Here is a 16,364-nt window from a genome sequence, read left to right on the forward strand (position 1 = left end):
TGAGAACGTGCTGATATACGCCTAGTCTCTTCCGTGAATGAGATAAATAATATTATTTGATATTTTACAGTAATACGTATGTTAATAATTTCACACATAAGTCGCTCCAGAGTATAAATTGCACCCCCGGCCAAACTATGAAAAAAACTGCGATTAATAATTCGAAAAATACGGTAATTTGTTGTAAAACCGACTAAATTTTACAGTAAAATCTGGCGACTAAACTGCTTGTTTTTATTTGTAAAAAAATGGTACTGTTTTTCCATTTATATATTATGTTGTAAAAACACTATATATTTGACAGTAAAATTGTGTTAGTTACCAGTTTTACTGTAAAATCTAGATGTTTACATTAAAAAAATATATAATATCAAATGCATAGACAAATTCATATATTATACGCGGTTACAAAAAAAACGAGTTCGACAAATAATACGCACCCAAAACTATGTGATCAGCATGGTCAGCTGTCAACAATACCATCCACAAGCTACCCGCCGAATGCTTTATGACCACAAATGATATCCAACACATCCAACCACCAATTTGTCAGCTATTTGACCTTAAAAAAGATAAAAGCTACACTAATGTACCTCTCCAGAGTCAATAGGTCTTTTTCCACCGCAGGAGCTTTTTCAGGAACATTTACCCGGGTAAATAAAGTATGCCCTGTGTTTCCACCAAAAAAATGTTGTTCTTTGGGAACTATTTTAGTTCCTAGTAGTGAGGTGGGACTTTCTAATAATTCAAGAAACTTGAGAGGGGGCGGGCTGTGCTGTCGACCGCTAATTTTGGGCCGTTTCTAAAACTTTGTTTTCTAAATTTCATCCACCATTACAGTGTGCGAGACGACTTGTTTATTTAAACTAGTGTGCAGTTGTGTGCTGTTTATTATTCTTTACCAACTTCATTTCAATACGCAAAGCTACGAGAGGTGGATGGACTTTTTTAAACGTATTTACAAAGTAATATAAAATATTTAGCAGGACTTGGAAGCGGCAAGGTGAGCAGTTTACTGGGACTCCAGTTTGAAGAAAAATGTGAAATGAAGGACTAGTGGAAAGAAGTTAAATCAAGTATTCACTATTTCATTTGTTACATGCTGTAAAAGTAGTCAGTGACACGCCGTTTGTGTAGTTATTTGTCTCAACATGAGTGAACCGAATGCTAACGCTAAATCGGATGTGTTTCCCACTGACTTTTATTCTTTATGTATTATTATTTACAGCTTTGACCAGTGGTCCCCGAACCCAGTGCCTAAAATCCGGACTGCGGGTAGTCCCGAGTAAAAAATAAAGTTGTTTTTTTTGTTTGTTTTTAAATTTATATTTTTTTAATCTGTCCTTTCGAGCCCGTCCATCAATCCATTTTGTACCGCTTGTTACTCTCGGGGTCTCCTAGCCGTTCAGGCAAATCATATTGTCTAAAAATGCATTTTCCCATCGATAACGTGATGTCAACACATGCACGCTCTTTCAGTCAATTAGTGCACGAGGGGGAAAAAAAAGGCAAAATCGTTGGGGAAAATAGACTCAGAATTTAGAGTTTTTAAACATCAGTGGGCATATGACTTGTTTTTGTGTGTGTATATATATATATATATATATATATATATATATATATATATATATATATATATATTTATATATATATATATATATATATATATATATATATATATATACCGGCCATGTCCTGGGCATGACGTTAAAGTGCATTCGGCAGTGGAGGCTCCTCTATGGGGTCTTGGGGCACTAGGAGGTTAACCCCTTTACTACTGTTACCCCAGGTGGCCCTTGGCAAAGGCCTAGTACCTGACTGCCCCCTAGCCAGAGATACGGTGAAGACTTCAACGGGGGCGCAGGCGGAAGACGGTAGATTTAAGAACTACCACAACGGCTGCGAAGGCGGAAGAAGGCTGCAGCAGAATAGGGTACCCAGTCGTCTTGGACTCCATGCCACTGGACACTGACCTGATTCTGTCAAGGATCGTGTGGTGACTGTCTGTGCACCAGTCTCCCCACATTAAACAAAGTCACGCACAGGCATCCTCCATAAGGGGATACACCCCTAACAGGAGGATCGTCATACTCGTTCGAGTGACCGCCGATGATGATGATGATATCCCGGCCCCTGGCCAAATTTTTTTTAACCCAATGCAGCCCCCAGGTCAAAAGGTTTGGGGACCCCTGACTTAGACAAACCATAAAGGACCTACCTGACCCCTATGACATCATCAGGATGACTTTTTAACTATTGGACCCTGCGGACAAAAGCCCAACTTTTAATGTAAAATCCGATATACTTTGTTTTTAAATCATTTTTTTTGTATATTATTGCTCTGTATTTCATTTACGTACACAATAATTATGACCTAGAAGCTAAGTCTATCAGAAAAAACTCAGCGCAAAACCGCTACTTCTCCACATAGAGGAGCCAGTTGAGGTGGTTCAGGCATCTGGTGAGGATGCCCCCAGAATCCCTTCCTGTGGAGGGTTTAGGGCACGTCTGACCGGTAGGAAGGGACAATGAAGGGACTATGTCTCCCAGCTGGCCTGAGAACGCCTCGGGATCCCCCAGGAGGAGCTGGGGGAAGTAGCTGGGGAGAGGGAAGTCTGGGCTTCTCAGCTTAGGTTGTTGCCCCCGCGACCGGACCTCGGATGTGAAGTGAAGTGAATTATATTTATATAGCGCTTTTCTCTAGTGACTCAAAGCGCTTTTACATAGTGAAACCCCAATATCTAAGTTACATTTAAACCAGTGTGGGCGGCACTGGGAGCAGGTGGGTAAAGTGTCTTGCCCAAGGACACAACGGCAGTGACTAGGATGGCCGAAGCGGGGATCGAACCTGCAACCCCCAGGTTGATGGCACGGCCACTCTACCAACCAAGCTATACCGCCCCGGATAAGAGGAAGAAGATGGATGGATGGAAATATGACCAAATATTGTCTGTTTATTCACATAGTTGGTATCAGTGAAGAAATATGTGTTTCTTTAATATATGGCTCATTCTTAGGCCACCAAAAAATGGGCCTTATTACACTTTTCCACCACTTATGGCAGTAATGACCATATCAAACAAGCAGAAGAAGTTTGGTTTATTTATTTTAGCACAACATAATTTTAAGTAAATTTATTTTTTTGTCAGTTATTTATGAGTCCCTTCTTACGCAGTGCATTTGATTAGTATTTATTTTTCTAATCTGCCTGACCTAAGCCTACAGTTTATGTGTTAAAAAACAATTTTTGTGATTAACATGTTTCATATCTTTTGGCAAGGTTGTAAACTGTAAGTAGGTTAGATATAACTACCATATTTTTCGGACTATAACTCGCAGTTTTTTTCCATAGTTTGGCCTGGCTCCAGTGCGACTTATATATGTTTTTTTCCTTTTTTTATTATGCATTTTCGGCGGGTGTGACTTATACTCCGGTGCTACTTATACTCCGAAAAATATGGTATTTAATACATTTAAAATCAAGGGTAAGATTACTAATTCATTGTTAATATTTGAGTGGTCCCCAGGCCCCTCTGTAGTGGAAAAAGTTGTGCCCCAGGGTAAAAAAAGGTTAAGAACTCCTGTACTAAACCACTCCTCCAAACGTCATCCGCCTGATTTGTATAAACTAATCTGAACAGTGATATGCGGTGGAAACACAAAACAACAAGCAATCAGGAACATTTAGTTCCTGAACTTTTGGTGGAAAAAGGCCTATTGATTAAAAGACTCCAGATTACCTTTTCTAAGTGCAACAGGGTGAAAAAGCATCAAAGGTACAACAATAGATCATAAATGAGTGCTACTTTAGTGGCAGACGATTGTAACCCAACATATGCAAGTATGAAATGTTTAGTGGCTGTATTTTAAAGGGTGATTGCTTCAATATGTTGTTAGTCTGTCTTAAAAAGTCTCTTTTACCGTTTTCTGTTTCGCTTTGGACTTTACCTCCAAATAACTCCAAATCCCGCAGGCTCTCCACACTCAATTTCTCAGACACCCAACGCTGACAGACAGACGGTTTATCGACAGACAAACAGGGAGAAAAGGAAGGACAATTCAAGCAAGTGTAAGAAGTTTGCACAGAAAGATTAACGCACCTGAAAGCAATGAATGATGATGATCATGGTGAATCACAATGGCAACAAATATGCTGCTCTTCAAAAAAGCTTTGAGTTCAATTATTGGTAGAAATTGAAATAGACTTACAAGGAAAGACATGGATCCTTTTCAGCGTCATTCAATGTGGAAAGTATGTCCTGCAATACCTGGGAAGGATTTTTTTAATTTAAATTTTGAGTCCCACAAACTGTACCGCACAATCTGTAAAAAAATGTTTTCAAAAACCGGCAAAAAGTGAAGAAAGACTGGTAGTTAGTGATGTGCAGTTCAATACTCAAATATCGATACCAGCTCTTTATGCTCCAATATCACTTCTCAATTCAAAATATCGATACTTTTAATACTTTAGTTGTTTGAGATCATTTATATCATTTACAGGAACACAGTGTACGTAACTAAATCACTGAGATCTTGTCTAAATAAAACGCCATTCAATTAAATGTATTGGGAACATGTCAAAAATTCACAAGCATTTTGCTAAAGTGATCATTCATCGAAAAGGACAGAGCAAAGCTTGTCTGGTCCCACCCCTGTGCCATAAGCAGCAAAAGTAAAAATAGTTTAAAAAGGAGATGGTAGCGAGAGATAAGAAGTGACGAATAATTCAGAAGGAGTAAATAAGTGGGAAAGACTTCTCTTCCGCCTAGGTAAGTACATAATGCGCAAGTAAGAAAATTACTGGCAAATAAAATGAGTCACTCAGTATTATTAAACAGCAACCTTTTACTGTAGGTTATTTGGAGACACTACATACGGAGTTGAATATAAATGAGACAACGCATTCACTGCAGAATAATTAAACCATTTATTTCGCCCTATGATTTTATATCATTTGAAGATGAGCAGCAACACTTGAAAGACACCACATTTTAAATTTTACTAGACACTGGTCAAAAATTCACAAGCATTTTGCTGAAGTGATCAACCATCCAAAAGGAATGGGAATAGAGCAAAGCTTGTCTGGTCCCACCCCTGTGCCATAAGCAGCAATAGTAAAAAATATTTTAAAAGATTATGTAACGAGAGAAGAAGTGACAAATAATTCAGAAGGAGTAAATTAGTGTAAAGAGGAACTTAATCTCATTGGTGGGAAATACTTCTCTTCCGCTTTATATCGTGCCATAAGCAGCAACAGTCACATTCTGTACTACATCATAGTGTGCTGGGGGGGCAGTAAATCTAAGAAGGACAGGTCCAGACTGGAAAAACTGATCAGGCAGGCCGGTTCTACGATCGGAATAAAACTGGACTCACTGGTGACGGTGGCAGAGAAGAGGACTGTGGAAAAACTAGTGAGCATCCTGGATGATGCCAGTCACCCTCTGCATACCGTTACCAGTAGCCAGAGGAGCCTGTTCAGTGCTAGACTGCTTCATCCCAAGTGCAGGACTAATAGACTAAAAAACTCCTTTGTCCAACACGCCATTAGACTGTACAACTCCTCTCTGGTGGGGAGGGGGGATACTAGGATGACAGGGGATGCAAAACAATAACAGTGCAATACTTTTTCATAACATAGTCACTACTGTCTAGTTTCTCTTGTTATATTCTTATTTTACTGTTATATTTGTATTCTCATTGTTGCTTTTTATTTTCATTCTATTGTGATATTTTTCTATTTTGTTTCCATTTATACCCCCATTATTTACTTTTTACTTTTCAAATTCGATCTCAATTTTGTACACTGCTGCTGGAATTTTAATTTTCCTGAGGGAACACTCCTGAAGGAATCAATAAAGTACTATCTTTCTATCTATCTATCTATCTATCCATCTAAAAATTATTTAAAAAAGATTTGGTAGCGAGAGATAAGAAGTGACAAACAATTCAGAAGGAGTATATTAGTGTAAAGAGGAACTTTATCTCATTGGTGGGAAAGACTTCTCTTCTGCCTTGGTAAGTACATAATGCGCAAGTAAGAAAATTAATGGCAAATAAAATGAGTCACTCAGTATTATTAAACAGCAACCTTTTACTGTAGGTTATTTGGAGACACTACATACGAAGTTGAATATAAATAAAACAACGAACGCATTTAGTGCAGAATAACGCTACCATTTGTTTCGCCCTGGGATTTTATACCGTTTGAAGATGATTCCCAAGAGCAGCAACACTTGAAAGACACAAAATTTTGAATTTTCCTAGACACATGTCAGAAACTCATAAGCATGTTGCTGAAGTGATCAACCGTCCAAAAGGAATGGGAACAGAGCACAGCTTGTCTGGTCCCACCCCTGTGCCATAAGCAGCAACAGTAAAAAATATTTAAAAAAGATTCCCCGCCTTCCGCCCGATTGTAGCTGAGATAGGCTCCAGCGCCCCCCGCGACCCTGAAGGGAATAAGCGGTAGAAAATGGATGGATGGATGGATGGATTTGGTAGCGAGAGATAAGAAGTGATAAATAATTCAGAAGGAGTAAATTAGTGGGAAAGACTTCTCTTCCGCAAGTACATAATGCGTATGTAAGAAAATTACTGACAAATAAGATGAGTCACTCATTATTATTAAACAGCAACCTTTTACATTAGGTTATTTGGAGACACGACATACGGAGTTGAATATAAATAAGACAACGCATTCACTGCAGAATAATGAAACCAATTATTTCGCCCTATGATTTTTATATCGTTTGAAGATGAGCAGCAACACTTGAAAGACACCACATTTAAAATTTTACTAGACACATGTCAACAATTCACAAGCAATTTGCTGAAGTGATCAAGCGTCCAAAAGGAATGGGAACAGAGCAAAGCTTGTCTGGTCCCACCACTGTGCCATAAGCAGCAACAGTAAAAAATTATTTTAAAAGATTTGGTAGCGAGAGATAAGAAGTGACAAATAATTCAGAAGGAGTAAATAAGTGGGAAAGACTTCTCTTCCGCCTAGGTAAGTACATAATGCGCAAGTAAGAAAATTACTGGCAAATAAAACGAGTTACTCAGTATTATTAAACAGAAACCTTTTACTGTAGGTTATTTGGAGACACTACATTCGGAGTTGAATAAAAATGAGACAACGCATTTACTGCAGAATAATGAAACCAATTATTTCGCCCTATGATTTTTATATATCTTTTGAAGATGAGCAGTAACACTTGAAAGACACCACATTTTAAAATTTTACTAGACACATGTCAACAATTCACAAGCATTTTGCTGAAGTGATCAACCGTCCAAAAGGAATGGGAACAGAGCAAAGCTTGTCTGGTCCCACCCCTGTGCCATAAGCAGCAACAGTAAAAAATTATTAAAAAAGATTTGGTAGTGAGAGATAAGAAGTGACAAATAATTCAGAAGGAGTAAATAAGTGGGAAAGACTTCTCTTCCGCCTAGGTAAGTACATAATGCGCAAGTAAGAAAATTACTCATTTTATTTGCCAGTAACTGGCAAATAAAATGAGTCACTCAGTATTATTAAACAGCAACCTTTTACTGTAGGTTATTTGGAGACACTACATTCGGAGTTGAATATAAATAAGACAACGCATTCACTGCAATATAATGAAACCAATTATTTCGCCCTATGATTTTTATATCGTTTGAAGATGAGCAGCAACACTTGAAAGACACCACATTTTAAAATTTTACTAGACACATGTCAACAATTCACAAGCAATTTGCTGAAGTGATCAACCGTCCAAAAGGAATGGGAACAGAGCAAAGCTTGTCTGGTCCCACCCCTGTGCCATAAGCAGCAACAGTAAAAAAATTATTTAAAAAGATTTGGTAGCGAGAGATAAGAAGTGACAAATAATTCAGAAGGAGTAAATAAGTGGGAAAGACTTCTCTTCCGCCTAGGTAAGTACATAATGCGCAAGTAAGAAAATTACTGGCAAATAAAACAAGTTACTCAGTATTATTAAACAGAAACCTTTTACTGTAGGTTATTTGGAGACACTACATTCGGAGTTGAATATAAATAAGACAACGCATTTACTGCAGAATAATGAAACCAATTATTTCGCCCTATGATTTTTATATATCTTTTGAAGATGAGCAGTAACACTTGAAAGACACCACATTTTAAAATTTTACTAGACACATGTCAACAATTCACAAGCAATTTGCTGAAGTGATCAACCGTCCAAAAGGAATGGGAACAGAGCAAAGCTTGTCTGGTCCCACCCCTGTGCCATAAGCAGCAACAGTAAAAAAATTATTTAAAAATATTTGGTAGCGAGAGATAAGAAGTGACAAATAATTCAGAAGGAGTAAATAAGTGGGAAAGACTTCTCTTCCGCCTAGGTAAGTACATAATGCGCAAGTAAGAAAATTACTGGCAAATAAAACAAGTTACTCAGTATTATTAAACAGAAACCTTTTACTGTAGGTTATTTGGAGACACTACATTCGGAGTTGAATATAAATAAGACAACGCATTTACTGCAGAATAATGAAACCAATTATTTCGCCCTATGATTTTTATATATCTTTTGAAGATGAGCAGTAACACTTGAAAGACACCACATTTTAAAATTTTACTAGACACATGTCAACAATTCACAAGCAATTTGCTGAAGTGATCAACCGTCCAAAAGGAATGGGAACAGAGCAAAGCTTGTCTGGTCCCACCCCTGTGCCATAAGCAGCAACAGTAAAAAAATTATTTAAAAATATTTGGTAGCGAGAGATAAGAAGTGACAAACAATTCAAAAGGAGTAAATTAGTATAAAGAGGAACTTAATCTTATTGGTGGGAAATACTTCTCTTCCGCCGAGGTAAGTACATAAAGCGCAAGTAAGAAAATTACTGGCAAATAAAATGAGTCACTCAGTATACATGGTGTTTACGTGACGTCACACATCCGGGTTATCCCGGGTCATCCGCCATCTTGGGAGGCAAACAAAACACACCTGGCCTAGTTGACACGCTTCACGATTATTGACAATAGCTTCGAGCAAACACTGGTGAAAGGCGCATAATGGTTATTTCCTGTTGGGTGAATGGATGTACAAATCGACGGGATGGATCAGTGCAGCGAGGATTTTTCAGTATTCCTAAAATTAGACACAACGAAGGAGAACAGACAAGGAAAATCAGCGAGGAGAGACGACGCTTGTGGTTGGCAAGCATCAACAGGAAAGAGGAGCCATCTCAACATTCCAAAATATGTTCTGATCACTTTGTAACAGGTAGGATTACGTCTCAATCTGTTTATTAAACATTTTAGAACGATGTATTGTTTATTTTTTTGTCAATTTGCTATTCTCGAAGCCCTTTATGGGATGGACCACGAAAGCGAAAGCCCCCCCCCCCCCGCCCCTCAGGATATATAGCGCCCATCTCAGCCCAGGTTGCTTGTACACGAAATGAGTTGTAGATCTCAATGGATAAAATATTTAGGTATCAACCTTGTCATAAGTTAGATACATTAGAGATGCACTTTTGTTTGGAGTCCGACGTGTCCTCGCTAAACACATGGTTTTAATGTACGTTATATATACATACCCTGCCCACTACAAGCACTTTCTCGTTTGCAGTCATGCTTTTAACGTCGCTGACCCATCCGTTAATAAACTGGTTGTACGCCTCCAGAGACTTGAATGCCCTCAATTCCTCCATTGTATAGGCACTGGTGTAATTGACGAGGTAGTTCAAAATGTCTATGTACGTTATGGCCGGGAGGCATTTGTGGTCATACGTGAAACTTTGTTTCGGCACTTCGTACGGGTCAACGCCTATGCATTGTGTCTTCTGGTTGTATCTTTCCAACGTCTGGTTGTCCAAGCCTTCTTTATACTTCTTTTTTGCTGGTTTCTCGGCCATTATGCATACGTTTGTGAACGGGTTCGTATATATGAATTTGCTGATGTTGTACCGGTGCGCTTGCCTTTCAAAATGGCGGATCGCGCGGAGCATCATGGGAAATCAGTCGGGCGTGAAAACTATGTATTATTAAACAGCAACCTTTAACTGTAGGTTATTTGGAGACACTATATACGGGGTTGAATGTAAATGAGACGACGCATTCAGTGCAGAATAACGCTACCATTTGTTTCGCCCTGTGATTTTTATATCATTTGAACATTTTACTAGACACATTAGGTTTGCACATCACTCGGCATCGGATCAGAAAGAAAATCGGTGATATCGCACATTACTACGTAGTATTTTATTTGTTTTACGACACCAAAAGCACACCGTCGCGTATATTGCTGGCTTTTGGAGAATAGTTGTAAAGAAAGTGTTTTAAACCAAATACATGGTCGAATTAGTGAGATGCTGAGCGCAGTTGTCATGGTGAACAGCACAAGCTAGCGATGCTAACATCCTTTTAACTAACGCTAGCTAAAATTAAAAAAATCGGTGTCCGTCACGTAACTTTTTGCTGTTTCGTATACATCAAAAATAAGGAATTGCCTTACCATTCATAGCACGCCGATATCGGGACAGTAATGACCAATGGAGTAACAATTACACTTCATGATAACAAAACGAGCTCGCCATCGCTTGAGCGCCGCTGACAGCTGACGTCGGAGTCGCGCGAGTTTTACGTCACACAAAGGGAAAAAAAGTGGCGCGTGTCGATGACATGTACGTTTTCTTCCGCTGAAGAAAGCACTGTGGCTCGTTTTGTGGGATACCAGCTCACAGGTAAACGGACAAAAGCGTGGACATAAGCGATATTACAAAGTGTTACACACACATTTTCTGTAATGTGCATTTTAAATGCATTACGGCAGCTGCAGAGAAAAAGTGTGCACACCGACAGGACAGCACGGGCTGAGTTTGCGGCCTTGCTAGCCAGCTAAATGCTAATAATGCTACTCTCCCGTGTAATGTTGTCATCGTGTTATTTACATTGTTATTTACTGAGTAATAATCACAATGCAACGCCTTGCCTTGGTCCTCTAGCTATATTATTCCGTTTTTGATACGTTCCTACCTTTTTTCAAACGGAATTTGTGCCGTAAGCTTCGATTCTTAGCTGTACACAATATATTATTGTACACACAAACGTTCATATTGAATATTGTATTGTTTTTGTTTACGTACGTTGTTCACTAATGAGTTGAGATGTCCGATAAGGGCTTTTTTGCGGATATCTGATATTCCGATATTGTCCAACTCTTAATTACCGATTCCGATATCAACTGATACCGATATATATAGTCGTGGAATTAACACATTATTATGCATTGTTGTGATGCCCCGCTGGATGCATTAAACAATGTAACAAGGTTTTCCTAAATAAATCAACTCAAGTTATGGAAAAAAATGCCAACATGGCACTGCCATATTTATTATTGAAGTCACAAAGTGCATTATTTTCTTAACATGCCTCAAAACAGCAGCTTGGAATTTGGGACATGCTCTCCCTGAGAGAGCATGAGGAGGATGAGGTGGGCGGGGTTGCGGGGGATAGAGTTAGTGCTGCAAGGGGTTCTGGGTATTTGTTCTGTTGTGTTTATGTTGTGTTACGGTGCGGATGTTCTCTCGAAATGTGTTTGTCATTCTTGTTTGATGTGGGTTCCCAGTGTGGCCATAATTGTAACAGTGTTAAAGTTGTTTATACGGCCACCCTCAGTGTGACCTGTATGGCTGTTGACTAAGTATGCTTGCATTCACTTGTGTGTGTGAAAAGCCATAGATATTATGTGATTGGGCCAGCACGCAAAGACAATGCCTTTAAGGCAGTCCCCCAATATTGTTGTCTGGATGAAAATCAGGAGAAATTCGGGAGAATGGTTTCCCCGGGAGATTTTCGGGAGGGTTGGCAAGTATGACTGGGAGACGCAACTGCTCTGTACTTCTCCCTATGTCCGTGTACCACTTTGTACAGCGGTGTTTTAAAAAGTCATAAATTTAACTTTTTGAAACTGATACCGATCATTTCCGATATTACATTTTAAAGCATTTATTTTCCGATAATATTGGCAGTCCGATATTATCGGACATCTCTACTAATGAGCATATTGACACCGAGACTAAAATCTATTAGATGCTAAAAACACACCAGTGATGTGTATTTTCCTCAGATTTCAATAGACTATAATAGGGTTGCATGATTTTTGAGAAAAACCTAATTGCGATATTTCTTTTCAAAATTGCGATTCGTTTTGCGATTTTTATAAATGTATAAATCTGCGAAGGAAGACATCACTTTTAGACCATATATAAACATGTTCTTGGCTCAAAGTGCCACACATCAATAATTTACTTTCAAAAGTATTTGGCTCTTTGCAGACAGACTCAGAGCTTTTAGTCTACATCATGCTCTTAAAATGAAGAAATAACTGATACAAATTATACAGAGGGGTTATTTTTTTAAATGTTGTTGGATGATATATTGTCTCACAGAGTATTGCTGATAAACGATATGATTGTCAGCGTTATTTTGTGACCAAATTTAGCACCAATTTCATAATAATATCCAATAATAATCAGAAATTTACAGATATGGTATTTTCAGGGCCATTACCCATTTTTAGTAGTCAAGGAAGCCGATAACCGATATTTAAGGCAAATATTAATTTGCTGTAAAAGTTACTAGTCCCTGCGTCTATTGTGGTAGCTTGGTGCTGCAAGGTATTCCGAGGTGCTGCGAGTCGGCCAGTTGCTGGGGTAGTGACCTTGTTTGTCAGCATGTCTGTGATCTTCTTTTAATTCTTTTTTTTTTAATTAATTAATTTAAAAAAAAATTTTATTTTTTTTTTAAAATATATTTTATTAATATTATTTTTTAATTTTTCCCCTCCCTCAGGGGGGGGGGGGCTCGGCGGGGCGGTTGCTGGTTGTTCCATCTCCATCGTTGGGGTCCCTGCGGGTGGGGTGGGTGGTTCCCGTGGCCCTGTGCCTGGGTGGTCCTGCGGCGGCCGGTTTGGGTGGGGTGGCCGGGGGCTGGTCTCGCCGCGCTCTCCGGGGGTGGGGGGTGGGCTCGTGGGGGCCCGGTTGCCGGTGGGGCGGGGGCGGTTTTCCCGTCCGGTTGCGGGGAGTCTCTGGGTCCCTCGGGCGGGGCGTCTCGCTTTTCTGCCCGTGTGGGGTGTGGTCTCTCGCTGGCTTGGGGTCTGGCTGTCCCCTGCTTTTCTCGTGCCCTGTCCTCTGCCGGGTGCGTCTGTCTGCGGCCTGCTGCTGGCCCTTGTGGGCGGTACGGTGGGTCGGGCTCTGGGGTTCCTGTCGCTGGCCGGCTTGGCTGCGTGGGGGCGGTGGTCCCTGGTTCCCTGGGCACCACGCCTCCTGTTTGTGGGTTGGGCTCTCGGGGGTGATGGGGCCGTGCTCTGGCTCCCACGCACTCTGGGAGTCGAATGTATTGTACATGCAAATTCACATATGCTCACATACGTACATAGGTACCTACGCTCCCACATACATACACAAATACAGTACATATTTACCTACCTAATGTTCGTACATCCACACGCACATTCAATATACAAACATACACATACACATACTGTACATATACATTCACTGTACAAACACATATACACATTCTGTACATATACATTCATTGTACAAACACATATACACATTCTGTACATATACAAGTACATATGCATACTTACACTCATGCACATAATCACGTTTCATCAAACATATATTAACGTTGTTGCCCTAGGGTAAACTGGGTGTAACACATGGCACACTGACAAAGCTTAACCTATTGTGACTATAACAATCTACAAGGTTAATGTAGGTTGCTTCTCTTTCTCCCCCTCCATTTTTCTGCATTCTTTCGTATCTCAAGTTATCATTACGTATATGTATTGTTGCATTTAAACAACTGTATTGTTGATAATAAAGGTAAATTATTGGTATTGTTCATTATCAATAGCGCTATTTCTATTGGTATTTGTATTGATCCATTTGTAGTGTAATAATGCTCATTGTCATTTCTGTATTATTTTTTATGTTTCGCTAACTGCTTATTTGCTATTACTTTTACCATCATATTTGTACATGTCATATTTGCTGATGTTGCTCTATTGTTGTTGTTGTTGTTGTTTGCTGTTGTTGTTTTTGTCTCTCTGTCTAATCCCCCTCTTGTCCCCACAATTTCCCCCTCTGTCTTCTTTTTTTTTCTCTTTCTATCCCCTCCTGCTCCGGCCCGGCTGCACTAAATGATAATATAAATACATTTAATAAAGTCAAATACAAATAAGGCAACAAGAGAAGTATCCTACACTTCTCTTTTGTAAAGTAAATCTGAACAGCCGACATGGGCATCTATATCAACTATATGATTTGCCTGAGAAGCTGGACAGGACACACAAAAAAAAAAAAAAAAGTAAAAGTTACTTAAACATGAATAGTATGTATCAGTCAACAGCTGGACAAGACTTAATTTTGTTTTTTAACATTATTTCTGAGGAATCGTCAGACCATTGGTGCAATAACAGTGCAATACATTTTAAAGGTGCAATATACACATCAAATATTGCATATAATCGACAGTATTACTGTTTTTCTTCATTTTTTTCTTTTCATAACATGGCCACTACTGCCTAGTTTCCTCTTGTTGTATTCTTTTTTTTTTTTACTGTTATATTTTTATTCTTATTGTTATATTTTCTATTTTATTTCCATTTATACCTCTATTATTCACTTTTTAAATTCTATCTCAATTTTGTACACTGCTGCTGGAACTTTTAGTTTCCTGATGGAACTCTCCTGAAGGAATCAATAAAGTACTAGTTATCTATCTATCTATCTACATAATGCGACATAATTGTGCAGCTCTATTATATATATATCGGATTTGTGCGGTTTGTGTGCGGCCCCCGAAAGTGATAACAGCAACTAGGATTTCAAAACCAACTATGATACTGTATTTTTATTCTTATTGCATGGATTTGAGATGATAATCCGATTGTTTTCTCACAGTCTAGCCATGAATTGGAACAAAGGAGCTCCCGGTGTGAAGCGAGGGTTCGGCTTTGGAGGATTTTCACTTGCCGGGAAGAAAGAGGAGCCCCAAGTTTCCAAACCATCTCACACAACATTTGGGCCTCCTGGATCAAGCAGCGGTTACGGGAAAGGCCAACTCCCATCATTCTACAAAATAGGAACTAAAAGGAGCAATTTTGATGAAGAGAATGCGTGAGTGTTCCGTCTTGTGTACACACAACAAAAACGACAACAATGTCTGCGAATGACTTGTACACCAACATGTGAATGGTAGGTATTTTGAGGACGATGAAGAGGAGTCCAGCAGCAACGTGGACCTGCCGTACATCCCAGCTGAGAACTCGCCCACACGGCTGCAAATGAAGTCTGGTGGCGGCTCAGACAGCGAGGACGATCCCCTCGACGCCTTCATGGCCGAGGTCGAGGTGAGCGCAATCAACTGGCAAACATCAACTACTTGACTTGTCGTTCTCTCACTCACAAACTCCTTCTCTGCCAGAACCAAGCGGCAAAGGACATTAAGAAAATTGAGGAAAAGGCGGCCAAGTAAGATGTTTTCTGTATCTTTATCTAAAAAAAAGTGTCTTTGTTGTATTGTGTGGCGCAGTCAGCGACATGCCTGCATTTCCAGTCTGGTGCTACAGTACAAAGGAGTATTAGAGCCACTCTGGAAAAATGATTGAATAACAATATCGTGGAACTTGTTTAAGTTATTCCTGCTTGTGTCGCCAACTGTCTTATGTCGAACAACTTATAAAGTGCCCACTTAAGTCAACGTCCACATACAGTACGTGGTTGACTAGTTTTGTCGACAAAGTTTGCGAACCAAAGGGTTTATTTCTATCATAACTGTTCCATATATGTGGACAACTTCCTCATTACGGTTAAGGAGCGATAACATAACTACTGTCTCGTAACACTGCATTAACACACAGTGACTTCCTGTTCACTACAAAGGAAGCTTCAAAATAAAATAATTACAGTGTTACACTATATTCTACACCCATTTATTTACTTTTTTTTTAGACCGTTAGCCACCTCAAGAAAGATTTAAACATATACGAAAGCTTTATTATAGTCATTGGAGCCAAGATACATAAGGAAATCAGAGCAGATAATATTGTAAAATATTTTCACGGGGACAGGATGACTGTGCACAAATCAACCTTTTGTTGGCATCTACAAAACAATCTTGTATACTATACAGTAGAGATTGACTGATTATCGACTGGACCCATTTTTGTCATTTTGCCTTTTTTTTTTAAACTACAACAGAACTACATCAGCAGATAAAATATATACACACATGATACCAGTATTAAAAAAAAAATAATAATAATTAGTAATAACCACTGCTCAAGCGCCAGACATTTTGCCTTGCATGACAAAAGTTC

General features: G+C 39.3%; 2 protein-coding genes across 7 annotated transcripts in view; one reads left to right on the forward strand and one right to left on the reverse strand.

Annotated features, from left to right (window-relative positions):
• The window catches only part of strada (STE20 related adaptor alpha), a 24,996-nt gene extending 14,385 nt beyond the window's left edge, over positions 1-10,611 (reverse strand). Inside the window, exons 1-3 of one of the 6 annotated variants that reach the window (XM_061981327.1) lie at positions 10,488-10,611; positions 4,210-4,268; positions 3,949-4,006 (exon numbers count right to left, since the gene is read on the reverse strand). In XM_061981327.1, the coding sequence (XP_061837311.1) occupies positions 3,949-4,006; positions 4,210-4,221 (70 nt within the window). In that variant the 5' untranslated portion in view covers positions 4,222-4,268; positions 10,488-10,611. Of the gene's footprint in view, positions 1-3,948; positions 4,007-4,209; positions 4,269-10,487 lie in introns of those variants that run through there. The other 5 variants (XM_061981329.1, XM_061981331.2, XM_061981333.1 and 2 more) reach the window with 5 other exon arrangements.
• Positions 10,563-16,364, forward strand: part of ddx42 (DEAD (Asp-Glu-Ala-Asp) box helicase 42) — a 24,096-nt gene continuing 18,294 nt past the window's right edge. The window contains exons 1-4 of the mRNA XM_061981324.1: positions 10,563-10,716; positions 14,947-15,162; positions 15,245-15,395; positions 15,470-15,516. Coding sequence (XP_061837308.1) covers positions 14,954-15,162; positions 15,245-15,395; positions 15,470-15,516 — 407 coding nt within the window. The 5' untranslated portion in view covers positions 10,563-10,716; positions 14,947-14,953. The remainder of the gene's footprint in view (positions 10,717-14,946; positions 15,163-15,244; positions 15,396-15,469; positions 15,517-16,364) is intronic.

This window comes from Nerophis lumbriciformis, linkage group LG24, assembly GCF_033978685.3.
Source record: "Nerophis lumbriciformis linkage group LG24, RoL_Nlum_v2.1, whole genome shotgun sequence".
Taxonomy (NCBI): domain Eukaryota; kingdom Metazoa; phylum Chordata; class Actinopteri; order Syngnathiformes; family Syngnathidae; genus Nerophis; species Nerophis lumbriciformis.